At 34.4% G+C, this 23,764-nt stretch overlaps 1 protein-coding gene and 1 pseudogene across 1 annotated transcript; both read left to right on the forward strand.

Annotated features, from left to right (window-relative positions):
• Nucleotides 1-1,796: 1,796 nt before the first annotated feature.
• LOC120199826 lies at nt 1,797-22,500 on the forward strand (annotated as a pseudogene).
• On the forward strand, nt 16,084-19,443 carry LOC120198786 (cell division cycle protein 27 homolog B-like). The gene is made up of 4 exons (XM_039200057.1): nt 16,084-16,201; nt 16,439-16,743; nt 18,786-18,948; nt 19,340-19,443. The coding sequence occupies exons 1-3, from the start codon at nt 16,117-16,119 to the stop codon at nt 18,810-18,812; spliced, it is 417 nt and encodes a 138-aa protein (XP_039055988.1). The 5' UTR covers nt 16,084-16,116; the 3' UTR covers nt 18,813-18,948; nt 19,340-19,443.
• Nucleotides 22,501-23,764: the final 1,264 nt, after the last annotated feature.

Consider the following 23,764-nt stretch of genomic DNA (forward strand, 5'->3'; position numbering starts at 1 on the left):
TATCATTGTTCTTTTATTTTGCAAATGATAGGATAAAACTAAAAATTGAATGTATAAACGAACAATAAACAAACACTAAACGAACACTAAATGAACGCTAAACAAACATGTTCATGAACGCTAAATGAACACATTCGTGAACATATAAATGAACATGTTTGTGAGCATATGAATGAGCACGTTCGCGAACGTTAAATGAACATGTTCGCGAACAATAAATAAACGAACAAAACAACTTTAGAAATAAATAAATGAACACAATATTAAAAATTTAAATGAACATGAACCGAACACGAACACCTTAGAAAATAAACAAACGAACACGAACATAACTTTGTTCGTTCAAGCTCAATTCATTTAAACCCTAACATTTATTGTCCAATAGTTGAGAATACTTATAAGAAATACTACTTTGTAATTACCTTAGAGCTTAATCAAAATAATATATTTATAAGAGTTAATTGCATCATATGTCACTAACCTATCACCCTCATTCTAAATTGGTCTTTAAACTTTTGAATATTCTGATTTCATCCTCAAACTTTGACACTCATTTTAAATTAGTCCTTAAACTTTTGAACATTCTAATTTCATCCCTAAACTATGACCATTTTTATAAATTGGTCCCAAAACTTTTGAATATGCCAATTTCTTCCCAAAATTCATCAAAATATGTAATTAGTTTCAACCATAGTTCAAACTAAATTTTATTTTTTTTAAAAAATAATAATAACTTGGCCTAACCATTTTATTAACAAGGGATGTGATTAGTATATACATATAGTTTTGGGATAAAATTGGAATGTTCAAAAAGTTTGAGGACCAATTTAAAATGAATGTCATAGTTTGGGGATGAAATTTAAAGCTCAAAAGTTTGAGGATTAAATTAGAATGATAGTCATAATTTAGGGATGAAATTAAAACATTTAAAAGTTTAAAGATCAATTTAAAATAAGGATCATACTTTAAAGATATGTGATGCAATTGTTTTATTTATAAATGGGACAAACATTTAAAACTTTACTTATAATATGTATTACTTTGTAATCACCTCAGCATAATAAAAAAATATACTTATAAGAGTTAATTGCATCATATGTCACCAACCTATCACACTCATTCTAAATTAGTCCTTAAACTTTTAAACATTCTAATTTCATCCCTAAACTATGACCATCTTTATAAATTGCTCCCAAAACTTTTGAATCTTCCAATTTCTTCCCCAAATTCATCCAAATATATAATTAGTTTCAACCATAGTTCAACCTAAATTTTGTTTTGTTTTTAAAACATATAATAAAATAACTTGGCCTAACCATTTTATTGACAAGGGATGCGATTAGTATATACATATAGTTTTGGGATAAAATTGGAATGTTCAAAAAGTTTGAGGACCCATTTAAAATGAATGTCATAGTTTTGGGATGAAATTTAAATGCTCAAAAGTTTAAAGATTAAATTAGAACGATAGTCATAATTTAGGGATGAAATTAAAATATTTAAAAATTTAAGTACCAATTTAAAATAAGAATCATACTTTAAAGATATGTGATGCAATTAACTTTATTTATAAAAGAGAGAAAGTGTTTTAACCAATTCACACGCTTCAAATTCTCTCACACGTGCGCACGGGTGTTTTCAAAATATAATAATAGAAAAAACCCTCCCCTGCCTCCCGTTGTCATTTCTCAGTTCGTCACTGTGATCAGGTAGGATCAAAAATAGCTCAGCCCAATGAATCACAACGCACCATATAACCGCATCGCAACGTCTTTCCCTCCGTCTCACTGAAAACAATGGAGGTGTTACTGTCGAATTACGTTGAGGAAAGCTTGAATCAATACATGACAAGAAACGTTGCTTTCCTTTGCGAACGCCTCTTCGCCGAGTTCCCTTCCGAGGTTTCCTCTCCGGTTTCCTTTAATCATTCATTTTTTTTTCAATCCATTTATCCTAGGAATTGACTTGAAACTTTAAGATATGTTATTTTTCCTGTTAATGTAGGTTAATTCACAATTGTTGGCTAGATGTTACTTGACTAGAAATCAACCTCACTCTGCATATTACATTCTTAAAGGTACGAAGTTTATTTTTCGTTGGATTTCTATTTTTAATGATGTTAGGGAATGGTGCAGGTGTTTTGTATTGATGTTTTTGTTTATGTGTCTCGATTTGAAGGTATGCAAATGGCTCAGTCTCGTTACCTGTTCGTAATTGCCTGCTTAGAAATGGATCTTTTTAGTGAAGCGAAAGCTGCACTGCTGCCTATTGAACATCTATGCACTGAGGTATGTGATCACCTTTTTGTAGTCGATATAATGATGAGAATGTTGTGTTAAAGTCAATTTTAATGGCTTGTTGAAAATCAACATTTCGGTGCAGCAATTGGTACCAAATTATTTAGTCAAAGGGTACCAAAAAGGTGCAACAATTGTTGAATTGTTAATGGGGTAATTTTATTTTTAGTCCATACACACTTTAGGGTATTTATAAGATTAGTTCTTAAGCTTCAACTATAAATACCCTAACTCATTTAGCTTCAAAATGATTCCAAATCATTTCTTTCTCCTAATACTAAAGAGTTTAGAGAGTTTATTTGTGAGTTGTGAGTATTTTGTAAACACCTGTAAATTTTCTCTCTTTAGTAAAAGATCTGCAACAGTTCGGAGGCGTAGGCATAATTGGTTGAATTCCGTTATCAATTTCGGGTATTATTTTTCTGCTTTTATTTTACATTCTCACTAATTTGGTTATAGGGAAATTACTTGTTATCTTTTATTTCCCAACAACTGGCATCAGAGATTTCGGTGGTTAATTTGTCGACGAATGTGTTCTAATACACGATGGTTCGCAGGAATTATCAGAAACGATCCAAAAGAAGCCAGATTTGAGTGGGAGTGATGACTTTGAGAAACGAAGTGGATGAGCTCAAGAGGGAGCTGCTCATATGCAATGGAGCAATGAGAGAATGAGATGCGCTCAAGACCTTCTTGAAAGGACTTAGACCAGGGGCGATGCTCGGGAGAGAGCAAGGAGATGCCCAGAGACTTTCGGAGGCCATAGCTGTAGCCGAAAAGCTGACTGAGCTTGCAGGAGTCAAGCCAAGCATCAATGTGTCATCCAGACCCATGCCCAGAGATAGTGGCAACAGTGGGGGAAACCGGGAAAATGTGCAACAGGGAGATGGTAGAGAAAGCTCTTCGAATGGCCAAGGTGAGCCATCAACTGTTCGTAGCTAAGGAAAGCCATCGGGAAAGAATGAAAAAGCTAAGTCTAGTGTAAAAAAGAAGGGGAGCAAGGAAAAATTAAAGTGCTACTTCTGTGATGGTCCTCATTTGATTAGAGGATGTCCCGAGAAGCGTCGCCTTACAGCCATCATGAAGAGGATGAAAGAAGGAGAAGTAGCGGGAATTGGTACGGTCGCAAGTGTTAAAGCTACCAAGCCAGGAAAAAGACTTGGCCCGATTGATGGGATCAATGCAGCCAAGCAGGATTGAAACGTGATGAGACTGCGAGTGTCAAAGTAGTCGAGCACAAGAAGGGACTTGGTGCGATAGCAAGAGATAAAGCCGTCAAGCCAAGGGTGCAAAGTGAACAAGTCTGCTCACATTATGCCAGGATGGCGGCGTGGTCCAATTTGAGGCGTCTCAGGCATAAATGGACACTTAAGGAGTATGTGAGCCTATTCAGAAGACTCATGCTGAAAGTCCCGAGTTTGACTGAAGAAGATGGGTTCTTCACCTTCATGTTCGGATTGAAGCCATGAGAGAAGAATGTGTTGGAGCGAAGGAAAGTCAAGGAGCTGTCTAAAGCCTTGACAACCGCCGAATCCATTAAAGAATTTGGAGTCAAGAAGAACAAGACTTCCAAAGCAAAGCCGAAAGCCGAGGGTAGCGGCAAGAGAATCCATGATGAAGGCAAGTCGAAGGATGATGAATGTTGTTCCTCGAGTGGCAGAGAAAGTCCCCTTAATGATGAACCAGATGGTGAGTCTGGGAAAGATGTGTGCAGTCTTGGCATAAGTTCGAGTGTCAAAGTTGCTAAGTCGATGGTAAGAGGCCGAGTCCTTATGGGGGAACATGAGCAAGTGGTGTCGTCGAAAGGAAACCATGTAGATGCTGACTTAGCCGGAAATTTTGACATCAGAAGGAGTACTACTGGGTGTGTCTATACTCTAGGAGGAACCGCAGTGAGTTGGGTTTCTCAACTACAGAAGATAGTTGCTCTCTCCACAATTGAAGTAGAATATGCCGTTTTTATGGAAGCTAGCAAGGAGATAGTTTGGCTCCAAAGTTTCTTGGAAGAGTTAGGCAAGAAACAAGAAAACAATGTCTTGTATTGCAACAATCAAAGTGCTATCCATCTAGCGAAGAATCCGTCTTTTCATTCCAGGACGAAACACATACAATTGTGATATCATTTTATCCAGTGTCTTCCAGAAGATGGGATTTTGAAGCTTGAAAAGATCAATGGAGCTCAAAATCCGGCAGACATGTTAACAAAGACGGTGACTACGGACAAACTGAAGTTGTGTTCAGTTTCAGTTGGCATGCTAGAGTAACAAGACCAGAAATATTGCTGCATTGATCAAGGTGTGAAGACAGATTAAAATCAGTCTTCAAATGGGAGATTGTTAAAGTCAATTTTAATGCCTTATTGAAAATCAGCATTTTGGTGCAGCAATTGGCACCGAATTATTTAGTCAAAGGGGGCACCGAAAAGGTGCAACAATTGTTGAATTATTAATAGGGTAATTGCATTTTTAGTCCCTGTATACTTTAGGGTATTTACAAGATTAGTCTTTAAGCTTCAACTATAAATACCCTAACCCATTTAGCTTCAAAATGATCCCAAATCATTTATTTCTCCCAATACTAAAGAGTTTAGAGAGTTTCTTTGTGAGTTGTGAGTGTTTTGTAAACACCTGTAAATTTTCTCTCTTTAGTAAAAGATCTGCAGCAATACGGAGACGTAGGCATAATTGGCTGAACTCCATTATCAATTTCGGATATTATTTTTCCGCTTTTATTTTGCATTCTCACTAATCTGGTTATAGGGAAATTAATTGTTCTCGTTTATTTCCCAACATGTTGATTTTGGACATTGACTTCTTGTATGTTTATTGAAATTTCATGTTCATAATTTTCGCTGCATGCATGTAGGTTCCAAATGGTGCGGCTGTGCAGTATCTTCTTGGCATTATATGTAGGTTTTTTCTGCAACTTGTTTTTATGTTTATGTATCATAAAATATTTGGCTTTCTTTATCTGACTGTTTGAGAGAGTCCAGGTTTATTCATATAGAATCAGCAAATAATAATAAGAGAAAATAACCTCAGTGACCGAAAATGCATTATAATATACGATTTTAACCAACTTTTTTTTGATTTGCCAAAATGGCCAACAAATTCGCAACGCAAACTCCAATTTCGCAACCCAGTTTCCAATTTCGCAACGTGAATATGTAAATCGCAACGCGATAGTCAAATTCGCAACACAAATCGCAACACAGAAGTCAAATTCGCAACACAAAAGTCAAATTCGCAACGTGGAATTTCAAATTCGCAACTAAATTTCAAATTCGCAACACGAATTTAATTTCGCAACAGGTTTTAATTTCGCAACACAAATGATTTGGATATATAACAACGCAGCAGTAACAACTCATAACCTAAATCCCTAAATTACAACTTATTCCATCTCCATCTATCACTCTCTCCGGCGACATCCGTTCCTATATCCAACGACATCCTTCCCCATCTCTATTTTTTTTACATAATTTTATTTCTATATAATTTTTCAATGATTTCTCTCCCAAATTATCAACTATCAACTTAATAAAGGTATGTTTTTCTCTAAATTAGTGATGATATCTAGTTTATATCTCATTTGTTTAGTAAATTAATTTACAATTTGTAGAATGAAATCATCTAATGTTGATCATGTTTGGATATATTTGTGTTTTGGAGGGTCATGAGAGAATGTTCATGGTGTTTTACAATATGTGCCTTTACCCATAAATCTTCAACTAAAATTGTCATTAAAAAAGTTAACTTATGAAACTCTAATGTTACGTGTTGCAAAGAAAATGAATTTAGAGCCTCTAAGTGGATTTAGGCTATCTTATCAGAGAAAATGTAAAGTTTATTTGTTAACCTATAATGAAGATGTTGAACGATTCATTGCTTACATTAGTGTTTCGCAAGAAGATGATGTTACATTGTATGTTGTTGAACCTAGAAGTAGTGAAGTTGGGTCAGTAGCGGGTAGTGATCAACTAAGTTCTTCAACCCCAGTTTATGGTGCTCACAATGTACAACGTTGTTATCAACCTCAAAATTTAATGGTTCCACCACAATTTCATCACCAAGAAAACTTTGTTTCACCACATTTCCAATACCAAACACAATCTCAAAACCACAACCTTTTCCTAATCCAAATATCAATCAACTTTCAGCACCAAATTCTGGTTTTCGTATTGACCAGTTAGACGATTATGAGCCAACAGACAAAAATTGTGAGTACTAGTCAGTATTCGAAATTTGATCTTGGTCAATACCCGGACTTTGATCTTGGTCAATACTCGGATTTTGATGATGTGATGGAAGAAGAAACAGACCCTGCATGTAATGATTTTGATATTGGTCAATACCCGAATTTTGATGATGAAACAGCCGCTGCCGAGGAAGATGTTGTTGATGATAATGAAGAGGAAGTTACGACTGTGAATGAACATGTTGAACATCCATTCTGTAATTTATATAACCCTGAAGAAGAAAAAGAAGAAGAATAAGTCCCTGAAGAAAAGAAAAAAAAAGAAAATGCCACGGGAGTATAACTGGAATATGCCAGAATTACTTCAGATACCGGAAGAAGAGTTGGTAAAGATAGCAGTTGATTGTTACACAAAAGTTATTTGTATCAACAAAGATGATTGTTTTGATACAAAGGATGTAACACCCCCAACCCGTTACCAACCCAGATACGAGTCAGAGATATTACATTGACTTTTAAAACACAACACCTTACAAATAATAGTAAAATACTTGAACTTATATTACAAAAAATACAATAATATACATATAGTACTATAAGTTTACCAAAATATTCAGAGCATACACAACTTTACTTTTTAATTACATGCCAACATCCAGTTTCATAACAAAATGACCTACTGATTAAGTTGCTTCTGATCTGATAGTTGCAGGAGTAATGTTGTCCAGTTGCTTAACCTCGATCGTCTACTTTATCGGATCCTACGTGTGAAACACTCACACGCTAAGTCATCGACTTAGTGAGGTAATAATATAATAATAATATCAATAAATATAAAGTAATTGCCAAAATGAGATGGGTTGCAATAATAAGATGTATGTAAACAATGCAATAACCAAAACCATGTTTCTTACACATATATTTATCAAATTCACATTCATAAGTTCGCCTTAGTAATTTCATTAGCCCATGGTACCATACAGAGAACCTAAGGTATGTGAGTATTGTGAGGTTGTGCACTATGCTGTCACCACAGCTCATATAATTGCACCTAAGTGCCACGTAGAATTGCACCGGAGTGCCGCGTAGAATTGCACCGTAGTGCCATATAATAATGCCCATAAGGACCACATATCATTCCTTAAGAACCATATACATATGCCAAGGATCAAGTATGTGTCTCACCAGACTTCACACATGTTCCAAAGAATACATATATGTCCCGAAGAACCACATATCATTCCTTAAGAATCATATACATATGCCAAGGATCAAGTATGTGTCTCACCAGACTTCACACATGTTCCAAAGAATACATATATATCCCGAAGGACCACATATCATTCCTTAAGAATCATATACATATGCCAAGGATCAAGTATGTGTCTCACCAGACTTCACACATGTTCCAAAGAATACATATATGTCCCGAAGGACCACATAGACCCTCTACCCTTTGTAACATCCTCAATACCGGGTTAGTGACTAAATTGAAAAGTTTAGGGATTTAAAGTGTAATATTTTGATAGTGGATTAAATGGTAATTATGGAAGAATTGAAAGGGTATTATGGTCTTTTTATGTAAAAGATAATTATCTCTTATTTAAAGAGATAAGCTGATGGGTAAGGAAGTATCTGGAAAGCTACATTCTTCTTCCTTCTTCTTCCCGTGGGTTTACTTCATAAAGGTAAGTTTAATTTTAGTTGGTTAATTCTGGAGTTTTAAGCTTAGTTTTGATTCTTTGGGTATTAAATAAGCTTAAGGAAAGCTTATATGGGATTTAAACAATAAGATAAAGGAATTATGAAGGAATTTGCAATATGAGTTTTAAGATGAAATTTTGATATGGTATGGTTGTTGAAGTTTTATAGATGAATTTGACTTGTCATCAATCTAATTAAGAAGTATGAAGTGTTAGAATTGGAATTAGAACACATTGAAAATTTGGTATGATTTTTGAATCTCATATGGAATATAGGATTTTGAGGTTTAAGATGAAATAAATGAATATAAATTAGTTTAAGTATGTGTACTAGAGTTAAGAATGAAAAAGGGGATGATATATGAAGTGTTTGAGAGGAAATGAGGTAATTTTCGGGCTGAAATATGATTTCTGGGCAAGGGGAATCGGTACCCATTCAAGGGGAACCGATACCCCTTCAAACGACAGAATTCCAGAATGTCTAGAGGAATCGATACCCCCATAGTAGGGAACCGATTCCCCTAAAGGAAAAATGGGAATATTGGTTTAATAAGTTCGTTTAAGCTGCTAGTATCTAATTAAAAGGTGTAGGTATCTAATGATTACCTCGAAATGTACATTTATGTAGATTCTACGCATAGAGAAATTCCGGAACGTTTGGCAAGTAAGATCGATCAAGGGAAAGATAAGAGATTGGAATTGACTAGTGAGGCCAGGTGAGTGCAAATTCAATAGTATATGATGTGCAATGGGAATAAGACTTGCGATGAGTCTATTTCCTGAAGTGTTACACATGAATGCATGATTAAAGGCATGAGTTGAATATGCATGTATGTATGCTTGAGTATATGGATTGATTTGTTCTTTTATGTGTTAGATGATAAAGTATAAGTAATTACATAAGAAATGTTATGAATTATGTGAGATATAAACTATGTGATCATAGTAAAATATAATTATTACTATATGATAAGTGAAATAAGATGGATAACATTGATCTATAGGATGAAGTGAGAATAGTACACTAACTAGGAGATTTGAACATAAATGATAAGATGAACATATAAGATAAGCTAGATGGGAAGGATTCATATGTTTAAATAAAACTATAACACATGGGTTGTATGATAGAAAATTATGAAGTTATATGAGAAGATTATAGGAGTTATATGAAATTGAATTAAGTAAACAGATTAGATCATATATAGAGAATAATAGAAGTGAGATATGTTTATAAGTCTGCCCTAGATGAATATGAATACGAAATATAAGAGTGCTATATGATTTATATTAGGATAATCTTGAGGATATATATATATAGATAGATATGAAATGAAATGAAATGAGTTATATGAATACACAATTATGTGATGAAATGGTGGATTACCGAACATGTGAATATATATATATGTCTAAGAGAAGGCATAAGATTAAGATATAAGCAATGTGACTATAAGTGTATGTGCTCTAAGTGATATGACTTATAGATATTTCTATTATAATGTTACATGATATGTTATGTATGTTAAAGGAATTATGTGATGGTATAAGAATTGATATGAAATATATATGTGAAAACAAGTATATGTTATGAGACAAAACCTATGATTATAAGCTACGTGAAAGTGTTCCTATCTGTTATATGAAGTATATGATCATATGTGAACAAGATATGATGAGTATGTGACATGTGAATTATATGGAAATGATCTACGTATAAGTGAACTACGTGACTATGTGATAATATGAAAAGAAGCTATGTGATAAGTGATATGTGAAAGTGAATTACAAGTTATGTGAATATTTGAAATGAAATAAATGATAACGCCCATGTTATGTGTCATGAGAGCTAGGGGTATAGTTGGCATGCCAAGAGTCGAGGGTCTACGCGGTTCTTCGAGACATATGTATATTCTTTGGAACATGTGTGAAGTCTAGAAAGACACATACTTGATCCCTAGCATATGTATATGATTCTTAAAGAATTCTATGTGGTCCTTATGGACATTATTATATGGCACTACGGTGCAATTCTATGCGGTTCTTCGGGACATATGTATATTCTTTGGAACATGTGTGAAGTCTGGAAAGACACATACTTGATCCCTAGCATATGTATATGATTCTTAAAGAATTCTACGTGGTCCTTATGGACATCATTATATGGCACTACGGTGCAATTCTACGGGCACTTCGGTGCATTTATACGAGCTGTGGTGACAGCATAGTGCACAACCTCTATAGACTCACATATCGATAGTTCTCACATATGTACATGGGCTAATCCAGAGATATGAACAAATATAAGTTAGTGGTATGATAAATGCTATAGAATGATATGATGTTGTGTGTATAGTGTTTGATTGAAAAAGTATGTGATTATATGATAAACTGTTAATGATGAATTATGTGTATGTATGTATTTACTGCAATTAATCTAATATGATTTTATACGATATGAAAAATGCATGGAATTGCTATAACATGATAGAACAGAACATGCATGTATCAATATATGTTTTAAAGTGCATTATAGGTTGTTATGCCTCACTAAGTCTTCGACTTAGCGTGTGATAGTTTCACACGTAGGTTTCGAGAAGAGTAAGGAGTGATGCGGAGCAAGACAGGTCAGTTTTCCTTACCAAAAGATCAGATCAGAAATAGTTGACAAAGTATGTATTTGGTTATGTATAAAGTGTTGGCATGTAATAAGTTATTAAGTACGAGCACTCTGATAAAGTCTTTATTTTGATTTAAATAAAGTTTTAAATTTCCCGGGATTTTTCTTAAGAGTCAAGGTTTGAAAAGTCAATGTGACACTTCGGACTCGTATCCGGGTCGGATACGGGTTGGGGGTGTTACACCCTTGGCATGCCAACTATACCTATAGTTCTCATTTACATAACATGGGCTTTCACAATTTATCTAATTCCTATCACGTAGACATATTATTTCCATACCTTTATCATATAACTCATATAACTTTTCTTTCATATTCATGTCCCATAATGCATATGGTATGGATTCATGTCATATATCATCATATGAACTACGATCATGTATCAAAATATTGAATCTAGACTTATCACAAGTCTAGAACTGAATAAAATACATATTCATGCTATGCATATGCACTCACCTAAATTTCTTTGTCTTTCCCTCGATTGATCCTACTTGTCGATGGTTCCGGAACTCGATTAGGCTCAATATCTACATAAGAAAAATTTTCAAGATGATTATCAGATGCCTAAGTCTTGAAATTAACCTCTAATAGCCTACCAATTTAAGGGATTAATAGTTTAGTCTCTCTTCTTTCTTATTCTTTTTTTTCATTATGGGAGAATCGGTTCCCCCCTGGGGGTATCGATTCCCCTCTAGCATTCTGGAAATTCATATTCGTTGAGGGGGTATCGATTCCCCTTGAATGGGTACCGATTCCCCTAGCCCAGAAATCCTATTTTGAGCTCGAAAATCATCTCATTTCAGCTCAAACATTCATATTTCACTCCCTTTAATACTCTTAACTTTCATACACTTACTTAAACTAATTATTATCTATTCAATACCTCTAAAACTAAAAAAAAAAGAAATCCCCCATATAGAATTTAAGAATCTTACTCAAATTCCAACTTGTTCTAATTTTAATTCTATCACCTCATACTTCTTAATTAGCTTGATGACAAGTCAAATCCAACTTCTAATTCTTATTATGACCTTTAATCTAAGATTTCATTCATTGGCTCCCAACCTTTAATCTCCCTTAACTTACAATTCTTTGAGTTTCTAGGTCCTTGTTTCTCTCCATCATATTTCCTAAATCTTCATTAACCAAACTCATGTTTAACTCATAAGAATTAATCCAAAAGAAGACAACTCACCTTTGCTTGCAAGCTTCACGGTTGGAGAAGAAGAAGAAGAAGAGAAATGTCTGGAACCTTGTTTATCCCAAATGCTTTCCACGTGATTTATAAAATCACCTTAAGGAATATTTAATTATTACTCTTACTAAAATACTCTTTTGCCCTCTTAATTTTCCTTCTTTATAATTCAATCCTACACTAAATAACTCAAATAGGTCATTGAACTCTTCCATCATTTTACTTAAATCACCAAATGCTGAAACTTTACAAATTAATCACTAACCCGGCATGGAGGATGTTACAAAGGAAGACTTGAAGATATATTTGTATACGAAATGTGTGGAAGATGGCTATCAACTAAAAGTTAACAAATCAAGCAAAGATCGTTTCGAAACAAGGTGTATGATTGACAAAAACTGTACGTGGCGTATGATTGCAAAGAGGATAAAAGATTGCGAAATATTTCAAGTTAGGACTTTTATTGATAAATATGCATGTTCAAGAACCCAAGTTTTTCCTCACCATAGACAGGCAAACAAAAAGGTGTTGGGTGAGTTTCTGGCAGAGTTAATGTTTTTAAATGGAAGGGTATATCGGGGACATGAAATTATGACTGACATGAATGCTCGGTTCAAGATTAGTATCTCATATTCTCAAGCTTGGAGAGCCAAATGTTATGCCTTGAAATTGTTGAGGGGGTCGCCAGAAGCATCGTTTGCCCAACTGCCAGCTTATTGTCATAATTTAAAGCTGAAAAATCCTGGGTCGGTATCTCATATCAAAACAGATAGAGATGGACGCTTTGAGTTGATGTTTATCGCCATTGGTGCTGCGATTAGTAAATAATTATAATTTTGTCGACTCATCTTTGTTAGTTGCATGCATTTCACATTTAAATGATTATATTTCTTGTGTATATGATTTTGTAGATTCATTCGTTTATTACTTGCATGCGCCCAGTTATTATAGTTGACGTAGCACATTTGAAAGGTCTATACCTTGGAGTAAACTTATTAGCAGTAGCCATGGATGCTAACAATGGAATACTGCCAATAGCTTACGGGGTTGGCAAATATGAAACCTCTGATTCATGGACATGGTTTATGGGGCATCTTAGGGATTGCATAGGTCCTATTAGCAATCTGACAATCATATCCGATAGGGCAAACTCAATTGACAACGCTATTAGAAGGTGTTTCCCAGATATTTTTCATGGACTTTGTGGTGTTCATTTGTACAGAAATCTAAAATCAAGGTCTGCTGGTATAAAAAATCACAAATGGACATACTGGAAGGCTGTAAAAGCTTATCGGGAAGTAGATTTTAATAAGCATATAAATTGCTTAAGACGTGTTTTGCCTCAATGTGCTCAAACACTAGAAGATGTCGGGTTTGAAAGATGGTCAAGAGTACATCAACTTGGAGCAAGATATGGTTTCATGACGTCTAATAGTGCAGAATCAATCAACGCTCTAAGTCGTCATTCCCGGAAATTACCCATTACTATGTTAATGGAGTTTTTTCGAGCCTCTATTCAACAGTGGTACTACAAGAAAAGAAATCATGCAGGTATTATTTCTTTAAATTCGTAACTTATCATATATTTTACTAATGATTATTTATTTAAATTTACAGGAACATTGGAATGTCATGTTACACCATGGACTGAAAAAAAGATAACGAAACGTATTGTGAAGTCAACGTCATGGAGAGTTGAACCATGTTCAAACACTTTGTTTGAAGTATTGGATGATAACTTAAATGGGCTTGTCGACCTAAATGCAAAAACGTGTAGTTGTAAGAAATGGCAAACATTTGGTTATTCGTGTGGCCATGTTATAAAAGCTTCTCTTCATCTAAACCAAGATGATTCAAGCGCATACGCTATGGATTGCTACACTATAGAAATATAACGACAGACTTATGCCGAGATTATCTACCCATGTCCACATCCTTCTGAGTGGGACATACCAGATGAATTACAAACAATTTTGCCACCAGTCATGGACAGCAGGCTACCTGGCCGACCAAAAAATCACAATCGTATACCGTCTAAGGGTGAAGAGAAGAAGATATTGACATGTAGTCGGTGCAAGGAAAGTGGTCATACAAGGTTGACCTGTGGATCACCAATGCCATCACAATCATCTTTTTCTCTACAAAAAAATGGATTCTCATCAAAATCCAAAGCTCATATGGTGCCAAGCAAAAGGAAATCAAAATCGCAATCAAAATCGCAATCAAAATCAAAATCTCAATTACAACCGGCTTCACCTTTTGGGACTTATTAACTTAGGTGATTTTTAAATGCAAACGTTGTATTATGTGTATTTTATGTGCGAATGCATACATTTTCAGTTAAACATTCATTAGTAACTTGAGTTTGAACATTGCTATGATCTGTTCAGTTGTTATCATGTTGGGATTTTCTCTTGTGTTTGATTGCTTGGATAGTTGTTCTCTTGCTTCTTCAAGTGTCCTTAGCTTGTATTTATAGCTTGGAATGTGTTTGATGTTGTATATAACTTGATGTTGTATGTTGCGATCAACGCGAAAGTCAAATTTGCAACGTGAAAGTCAAATTCGCAACGTGAAATAAGCGTTACGAAAGTCAAATTCGCAACGCGAAATTGCAAACTGAAAATCGCAACACGAATTTGACTTTCGCGTTGCGAATTTGACTATCGTAACGCTTACTTCGCGTTGCGAATTTACCTTTCGCGTTGCGAATTATTTACCTTTCACGTTGCGAAAGTTTACCTTCAACATGTCTTTTTACCTTCAACATAATGCAAAATGAAAATTAAACAACAAATCAATTAAACATTGTTGTGGGTACATTATTTGAACATTGTTATGGGTATATTATTTGGAAAATAATGTTCCAGACTTCGTTAGAAATAACCCTTTTTCATAGGATTAATTTTGATTTTGTGGGTACATTATTTGAACATTGTTATGTATAAATTGGTTGTGTATGTATGTTTTGGTTTGATTATATTGTATTGTATGTATATTTTCATTCAGATGAGATGAGTTGTGCATAACAAAACAATCTATCTCTTCCATGTGAGTACTTTATTCCAACCATGTGACAAGTGTGACAACCCCATCAACTCACAACTCAAACTCAATCAATATTATCTTTTAGCTTGATGGTTCATAAAGCATGTTACTTGAACAGTATGAATCAATTATGTAATTTTCATGTTCAATTTAACACTGCATTTCAAATTCATTTCATATGTAATTGGAGTTTGAATTTCAATATAAATTTCGGTTCCACTATAAATATTAGCCCAAGCCTTTGTCCATCCAAACAACAACTTACTCAATGGAATAACTTAGCCAATATGCATGTTATCATTGATTATTCCTAATTTCAATTTTTTTTTTCAACTTTAAACGCGAGGAAAATCCCGACCATCGTAATTTTTGGTTAACAAGCAGGAAGATTGGATATCCGAAGAATGTCTTTCGGATATTATCAATTTCAGTCAACTCACTGAGTTGTGATTTAGGGTTTTAGGTTATGATTTGCGATAATATTATTTACATTTGTGTTGCGAAATTAATATTGTTTGCGAATTTGACTTTCGCGTTGCGAATTTGATTTTCGCGTTGCGAATTTGACTTATGTGTTGCGATTTACAAATTCGCGTTGCGAATATGACTATCGCGTTGCGAATTTGACTTTGAATTTGACTATCGCGTTGCGAATTTGACTTCTATGTTGCGATTTATTTGGAAAATCGCAACGCGATTTACATATTCGCGTTGCGAAATTGGAAATTGAGTTACGAAATTGAAGTTCTCGTTGTGAATTTGACTTTCGCGTTACGAATTTATTGGTCATTTTGACAAATTCAAAAAAAAATTGATTAAAATCATATATTATAAAGCATTTTCTGTCACTGAGGTTATTTTCTCTAATAATAATACTATGTTATACTTTCCTTTGCACTTGACTAGGATGTTACTTGTACTGGCTTGCTGTAGTCTCTCCTTTCACTGCAATATCTTTGTTCTGGATTTTTTTCCCACAGGGACACCGCTAGGATGAAAAGGTCAGTTGAACACTTTAGGAAGGTTTTGTCAATTGATCCATTGTTTTGGGCAGCGTACGAGGAACTTTGTATGCTAGGTCAGTGATGTTTGTACAGATTAAGTCAGAAAGATCAGCTGATATTAAGTTTTGACATTATTTTCTTCTTGTAATAAACAATTTTTTTAGAAAGAAAAGAAGAAAAAGAATAAATTTCTTTGCAAAGTCTGAATAGTGTTACGATTAACTTATAACTATATTTTTCTGTTGAACGGATCTATCTACATGACCAATAATTAGCAAATTGTTGACAAGGCTTAAGTGTATTTATTTCAGGCGAGGATGAAGAAGGCGCTGTTTATTTTGGTGATGCAGCTATTCCTTGTGTTCAAGAGCATTACCTAGGTAACCCATCCAGTTGTTTACTAATTGCTGGTACCGGTCACAACTTGGGTTCTTCTCAAAGATTTGGGTTCAAAGATTTGAGTCTGTGTCACTTACAACAAAAGGAAGAGGAAAAAACCAGAGATATATGTCAGAATAATCATGGAGGACCTATTTTAACAGGAGTTGTTGGGCAAATAACAAACAACTGTTGCAATACACCATCTTTAAGTACTCCTTCCCCTGTTCCCACACAAGTAAGACATTTTTGGGTAATTAAATAGAGTTTGATTTGCTGTGAGATATTTATTTCATTCTCATGTACTAGCTCTAACCTGTTTAATGCTTTAGCATTTTGTGCATGTAGATTTACATTTATATTATATTTGCTTAGTTTAATTTACTGCATCTTTTTGTTACTTCGTCAGATGATATATTCTAGGCAAGCAAGCTTGTCGTAGTCTTGCCCTGTTCAGCTTAGTAGCATTATTCAGATTTTAGGCCTACTATTTCCATGACCTTGGAGGCATCAGTTCTTCTAAAGCAAATCTACTCTTTGTCTACACCATAATGCAGAATATTTTGTAAGCATACAAATTATTTCAGGGTATTTTTAACCATAATTTCCAAAATAAGACACTGTAAGTAGAATGAAGAACATTTTCAGATTTAAAACTGATATTAGCAACTCTTATCAGAGAAATTATACATTTTTAAAGGAGATGGGACCATTTATCTTCTTATTCAAACTGCATGTCACGAGAAGCCCTGGCTAATTCAAATAGGAATGATCTAGTAACTTGAACTTTGATGCATTTACTTATATCCTAGAAGAAAGTTTAGTTATTTATAATATATGAAGTTTAGTACACTAACTGCAGCTGGTCTGTTAGGTTCTGCAGGACCATTTATGTTCTTTCTTTTATATGAATATGTTCTTTAACTGTATCCCCGTTGGATGCCTTTCTAAGCTCTCTATTTTTCAATCTTTTAAGGTATCAGATACAGCTCCAACTTCTCTAGTTAGAAACATACAACTACACCAAAGTGAAGGCTCTCTAAGATCCAGTCCTCAAGCTCAAATGGAATTTGTTAGTGAAAATGAATCAGAGCAGGTTGTATTTGCACATTCATCTTTGAACATGTTTCTATCACCTTCTTAAGTTTTCAAAGTGTTTGCTACATTTTTTGTTTGTTAACACACGGTCATAAACATTCCTACAAAAATTTATTGCTATATTCTTCAGGGAGTCACCTTTCTCCTATGCTTGCATCATGAACATTGGATATAATGCAACATATATTAGTAATTTTTGAAATCATCATCTTGCAAAGTCATCTAGTATAATTCATTAATTATCACTATACGTTATTTTTTTAACAAAGAAATCCCAGAAAGGCATATGAAGAAAAACTCTAGATATCCATGATTGCCCTTGACATCAAAGAGTCACCTTTTTTTTGCCACATACAGAATTGCATTTTTGACATCAGAATCTTTTTGTCTAGTTGTTATCAACCTTTAGATTAGTTCAAATCCATTTAGTTATTTGGAAAATAAAATACTAGGAGAGAATGTATGCTTTGCATGTATGGGTTTGGTAGGTATTTTACTTTTAGCATGCTGAATTAGGAAAGAAGTATATTCTGAAAATGATCTGGATGCTTTGCACTGGCGTGCGGCCTGTTTATACCTAGGCTGTAAGGTCACTTGTTCCTTTTCATGGATCCCTTAAACCAGTCATAATTGAGAATCTTACTAATTTTGTTTAACACTCTAGTCTCCTTGTCATGTCTGATTTTCTTTAATATGTTAATTTTTATTCCTATTTATTCTATTGAGCTTGTTTTATCTGTTTGCTTTCAACTCTAACTATCTTATTTTATTCTATTTATATTTTTGGTTGTATTGGAAGGTGTTAGTCACACAGTATGGATGGTTGAACTGAGCACTTTTGTTTTCTGGTTTTCCATCAATTGTAGATTTCCATCATCATTCTGCACTATCAGGAATAGAATTTTTATTTGTCTTTGTAATTTTGCTTGTTTGAATCTACTTTAGGCTTATATGTGTACTCTACTGTTGATCATGTGCTTTCTCTTTTTTCTTTTTTTTCTTCTTATCGCTTTAATCTTTTCTTGTTTCTTTAACAATCACTTCTTTTCTGTGGTTTTTCCTTCTAATTTTCTTGTTTTTAATTTTAGTAGTATTATGCAACATTGCTAACGTACTTCATACTTCTCCACTTACATTTTTATTTTTCTAAAATGTGTTGCCTCTTCTGTCTTGATTCTGAAGATTCGTGGCAGTTTATTTTACGATTAAGGACTTCGTAGAAGTGCAAGATTAGTTGCAGCCCTGAGAAGCTTGAACACCTCAAAAGGATCTGAAAACAAAGAAAGAAGTTTGCATGCTTCAACTAAATTAAACTTTGAGAATTGCTCTTCAATAGCTCATCAAGGTCAATTTCATAAGAAGTTCATCAAGATCTATTTCTTACACGATATATGTATTTAGAGGGCTTTTCTTTTGGTATTGTAAAAGGATTTTTGTATTTCTTTGGTTTTTTTAATAAAATTGAGGTACTCTTTTCCTCCTTCTGCTAGTTGTTCCTTTCCTTTATGGAAAGGGTCAACTATGAAGGGTTTTTAATGAGGCCTCCTACTTCTATAAAAAGAAAATATAAGGTCATGCATAGTTTTTATCGTATATGTTAGACATGTTGAACTTGTGGCGTAATTGTGATTGAATCTAAATTGTCGCATCTTGTCAAAAATTATTCCTGTTTCCATCTAGTTCATGTGCATATTTTACTTCATTTTTAAAGTCAAATACTTTGATGTCATTTCTAGGGAAATTGCTGGAAACTTATGAGGTTGTTGTATAAGAGTTCAAAGCAACTTCCTCATTTTATCTTCAACTGCTAATGTTAATTCCATTCAGCATGAGATAGTAAATACAAAACTAAGGAGCTTTGCCTCTAATACTGCAACAATTAATTCTGGTATATCAGACATGTTGAAGCTCCTGAGAATTCTTGGGGAGGGATACAGGCATTTGTGTATGTTTAGATGTAAGGTATTGGTCTGTCAACTGAAACTTGTTTTTCTATTATTCTGAATGGTGTGCTTGAGTTATTTTCTAATGTAGAAAAATGGAGGATTCTTTCTTATTAATGTTACAGGAAGCTTTAAATGTCTATCAAAAGCTCTCATCAAAGCAGTATAATACAGGCTGGGTTCTTTCACAGGTGATTTAGTTGTACCTTAACTGTCCATTTTGTTAATCTACATTTTTTTTTTCATCTGCTGGCTTTTGAAAGAAAGTAATAAGCATTTTAGGTCTTTGAGAACGTTAAGCAGAAAATTTCTTCTCTTTTGGGTTGCTTCCATCCTTAGAATTTCTATTATTTCATTTCAAATGGTATGCTGGAGGAAACGGTTGTCTTATTCATAGTTTCAAGTTTTTAAGGCACAGAAATACCTTTTATTGCAGGTTGGGAAAGCATATTTTGAGCTAGTAGACTACTTAAATGCTGATTCTGCCTTTAGTCTCGCACACCAAATATCTCCTTACAGTCTGGAAGAGATGGATGTATACTCCACAGTTCTTTATGTGAGTTCTCTTTACCCTTGTTTTAGCTTTGGGAAGATAATTCATGATAGCCATTTCAATTTATATATTTAAATGCAAATTTATTCAAATTTATATGAAATTTGAAATCCTTTAGTTTCTGTTAAATAAGTAACGGGCCCATATATGTTGCTAATTTATATATTTTAAATCCTCCTTCTGAAACCTTTTCTTTTGCAAACTTCTTATCGTTTTTAGGTGCAGAGTTTAAGTACCATCCTTGCAATAGTTACTGATGTAAGGATTAACGTATTACTGTTTCCAGCTGTTATTAGTAGCTGATTTGTTATCATTCTGTTAATTCTGTTAGAAACTGTCCATTGTAAATAAATTATGTGAACAATTCATGAGTAACAGACATGAAACTTCATTCTTCTTCTTAAACTCTCATTTCCTTTTCTTCATCTTCTTGGTTTTCTCTCTCCATTGCTGTTCATCCTATCGGTAGCCCTGAGTGATTTCCATTCATCAAACCACCGTACCAGTTACAAAGTTTATGGAGGGGAGAGAATTTTATGGGTTGTGAAACCATTGAGACTATCTTTGAGTTGATAAGAAATCTTTTCGAAATAAAACCACGTCCCTCCTCTTTAGTTGTACTGTACACGATTTCATTACAAATATTGGACCATAAGCTATGCTTTTGGAGAAATTTCCCATGTTTTCTTCAGGATCAGCGTCATGATTTCTATAGAAAGGATGGGAAAGTTGGCTTACTGATGGCTAACTTAGAAGACAGGAAAGGAGGTTGTGTAGCATGTTTGTTGCATAAGAAATATCACTTCTCCCAGACATAGCTTTATGAGCTCTGTTTGTGGGGCAGAAAAAAAAATGCAATTACTTTTCTTTATATTTACCGCAATTTTGTTTTGCAGCATTTGAAGGAAGAAATGAAATTGAAATACTTAGCTCAGGAGTTGGTATTAGTTGATCGTTTTGCTCCACAAACCTGGTAACTTTGGTAGACTTCTATGAGGCTCTAAAACAGTTAAAATCGTGTTATTTCAATCCCATGCATGTTTGAACGTTTATATGATGTTTTAGTTCGTTTTTACTCCCAAGCATTTCTTGTTCATTATACCTTGCTTCGGTCATTAATTTTCTTGTTCATTATATTATCTACGGTCAAGAAACATGTTTCAGCAGTCTGCTTTTTTTTTATTATTGTTTTGTTGGGAGGTTTTTTTTTTCTTTTGGGGGGTGGGGTGGGGTGGAGTAGTTGGTGGTCGTGGACTCGTGGGTAACAATTATCCGTTGGATTACAGAAAAGAACATCACTATAGGATTCATAAAACCTCAAATTACACTTTATGAATGTTTTTTTTTTTAAATTTATGATGATTTTGGTTATGGAATGCCTAATGCAGGTTGTGCTATTGGGAACTTCTATAGTTTGCAAAAAGATCATGAAACTGCACTCAAAAGTTTTCAGCGAGCGGTGCAGTTGAATTCTAGATTTGCATATGCACACACACTTTCTGGTCATGAGTATGATCTTACACTCAAGAATGTTTTTTAGATTCATCTCCATTAATTGAATGACTCGAGAAAAAGAAGGGGATCCCATTAAGTGATTGTTGCAGGTATGTTATTATGGAGGACTACACACATGGAGCGGAGTGCTACAAGAAATCTCTTAATGTTGAAGCAAGACAATACAAGTCTTGGTATGGGCTTGGGATGATCTATCTCCACCAAGAGAAATTTGAATTTGCAGAGCACCATTTTCGCCAGGCCCATCACATAAATCCTTTCTCCTCAGTTATAATGTACTATTTGGGTACCACTTTAGAAGCATTAAAGGTTTGACCACTTCTATGCTATCATTCTATACCGAACTGTCATTTTTTGCTACCTTAGGACTCAGTGAACCCAATATGTTCTTATCAATGAGTAGTTGTGAAATGCTCAGCATGTGCATCTTACAAATGTTCGATCTGTTTAAATATTGTACGTCCATGATACTGGACAAAATCTTTTATCCATCTTCTCTGACAAGTTTTTAAGTTCATCCTTTAATACATTGTAATGCAAATATTGATGTTTAAATGATATGAGGACCAAACTAGTGGTGTCTTGTGTTTATATTATTTGTCCAATTGACTATTGTTCTTTTATTCTTTTTGCAGAGGTGTGGGGAAGCTCTTAGAGTTGGTGGAGAAAGCTATTGTCATGGACAATAAAAATCCACTTCCAAAGTACAGCAAAGCAAAACTGCTGGTGACACTTGGGAAGCTGAACGAGGCTTTGGAAATTTTGGAGGAACTCAGAGAGTGCACCCCTCATGAAAGTAGCATCTATGCATTGATGGGTGAAATCTATAAATGGCATAAAAAACATGACAAGGCAATGCTTTAATTTGGACTTGCTTTGGACTTGAAACCATCTCTAGTTGATGTTGCTAAAATAAAGGTAATACTGCATCCTCTTGTTTCTACAAAGTTGCTTTTGCTTTCCTGCTTAGCATTAATTTCCACAATGGTTGTTGTAGGGATGGCTCCAATGATTGCTTTCCTTGTTTCATCTACTGCCGTGCTTAACAATTTACATCAACCGTTTCCACAAAATTAGTCAAACCATAACTGTTCAAAGCCCGAACCTATTTAATGACCACAGCATCTCAGTGTTAGGTTCTTAGTCGTATGAATTTGTGTGTGTGTGTAGGTCTAATGTGAATGAATGAATCCCTTCTCTAGTTCTATTGTTGTGACCGTATCATTCTTTCCAAAAGGACCAAAAAAAGGAAATCATGTGAAGCCCTGCAGGGCATAAGCTTGTTCATTGGTTTAGTCCTTTTGTTCGACTGATATGGCGTTTTCTTGCGAAGACGGGACTTCAAGTTCCTGTGTCCATTGATCATGAACCTATACATTGGTTTAGTCCTTTTGTTCGACTGATATGGCGTTTTCTTGCGAAGACGGGACTTCAAGTTCCTGTGTCCATTGATCATGAACCTATACATAGGAGAGTATACTGTGGTCGAAGAACACTTACCGACACCAAAATTAGCTGACCCTATTCCCATATGTAATGGGGTAAAGGGGAGGTAGGGTAGTAGGCTGCCCCCAACGCTAGGTTGAGAGCAACTTCCGTGGAAGACCTCCGACAATTATGAATTGCCCACCGTGGAACACTTACCGACACCAATTGACATAATACTATTCATACAACTAAATAAGTATGGAATTTGGTATTCTGTTTCTAACCAAGCTGTATAACTTGTTATCTATGAGGCAGGCTGCCATTCGAAAGTTAATTATACCAGACGAAATGGAGGACAGCTTGTAGCAATGTGTCCAGAGACACTTGGATTGAACTTGTACAGATCCCCTGATATCTGAGTCACTTGAAGAAGTTGATAGAATTCCGGAAAATGAATTACTGGAATTTGAATTACTAGAACTGAAAAATGAATTACTGGAATTTAAATTCTGAAAAATGAATTACATTTATGGAAAACGTTTTCTGGAAAATGTTTTCTGTAAAATGAATTACATTTTTCTGAAAAACATCATAAAACGTTTTATGATGTTTGGAAGATGTTATTTAAATATTTTTTCCACTAGTTGAAAAGTTTTTTAAAAATTATTTATTTCAAATATTAAATATAATAAATAATATTATTTATCATAAAACTTAATATT

Source organism: Hibiscus syriacus, unplaced genomic scaffold (assembly GCF_006381635.1).
Source record: "Hibiscus syriacus cultivar Baekdansim isolate YM2019G1 unplaced genomic scaffold, ASM638163v2 tig00000340_pilon, whole genome shotgun sequence".
Classification (NCBI taxonomy): domain Eukaryota; kingdom Viridiplantae; phylum Streptophyta; class Magnoliopsida; order Malvales; family Malvaceae; genus Hibiscus; species Hibiscus syriacus.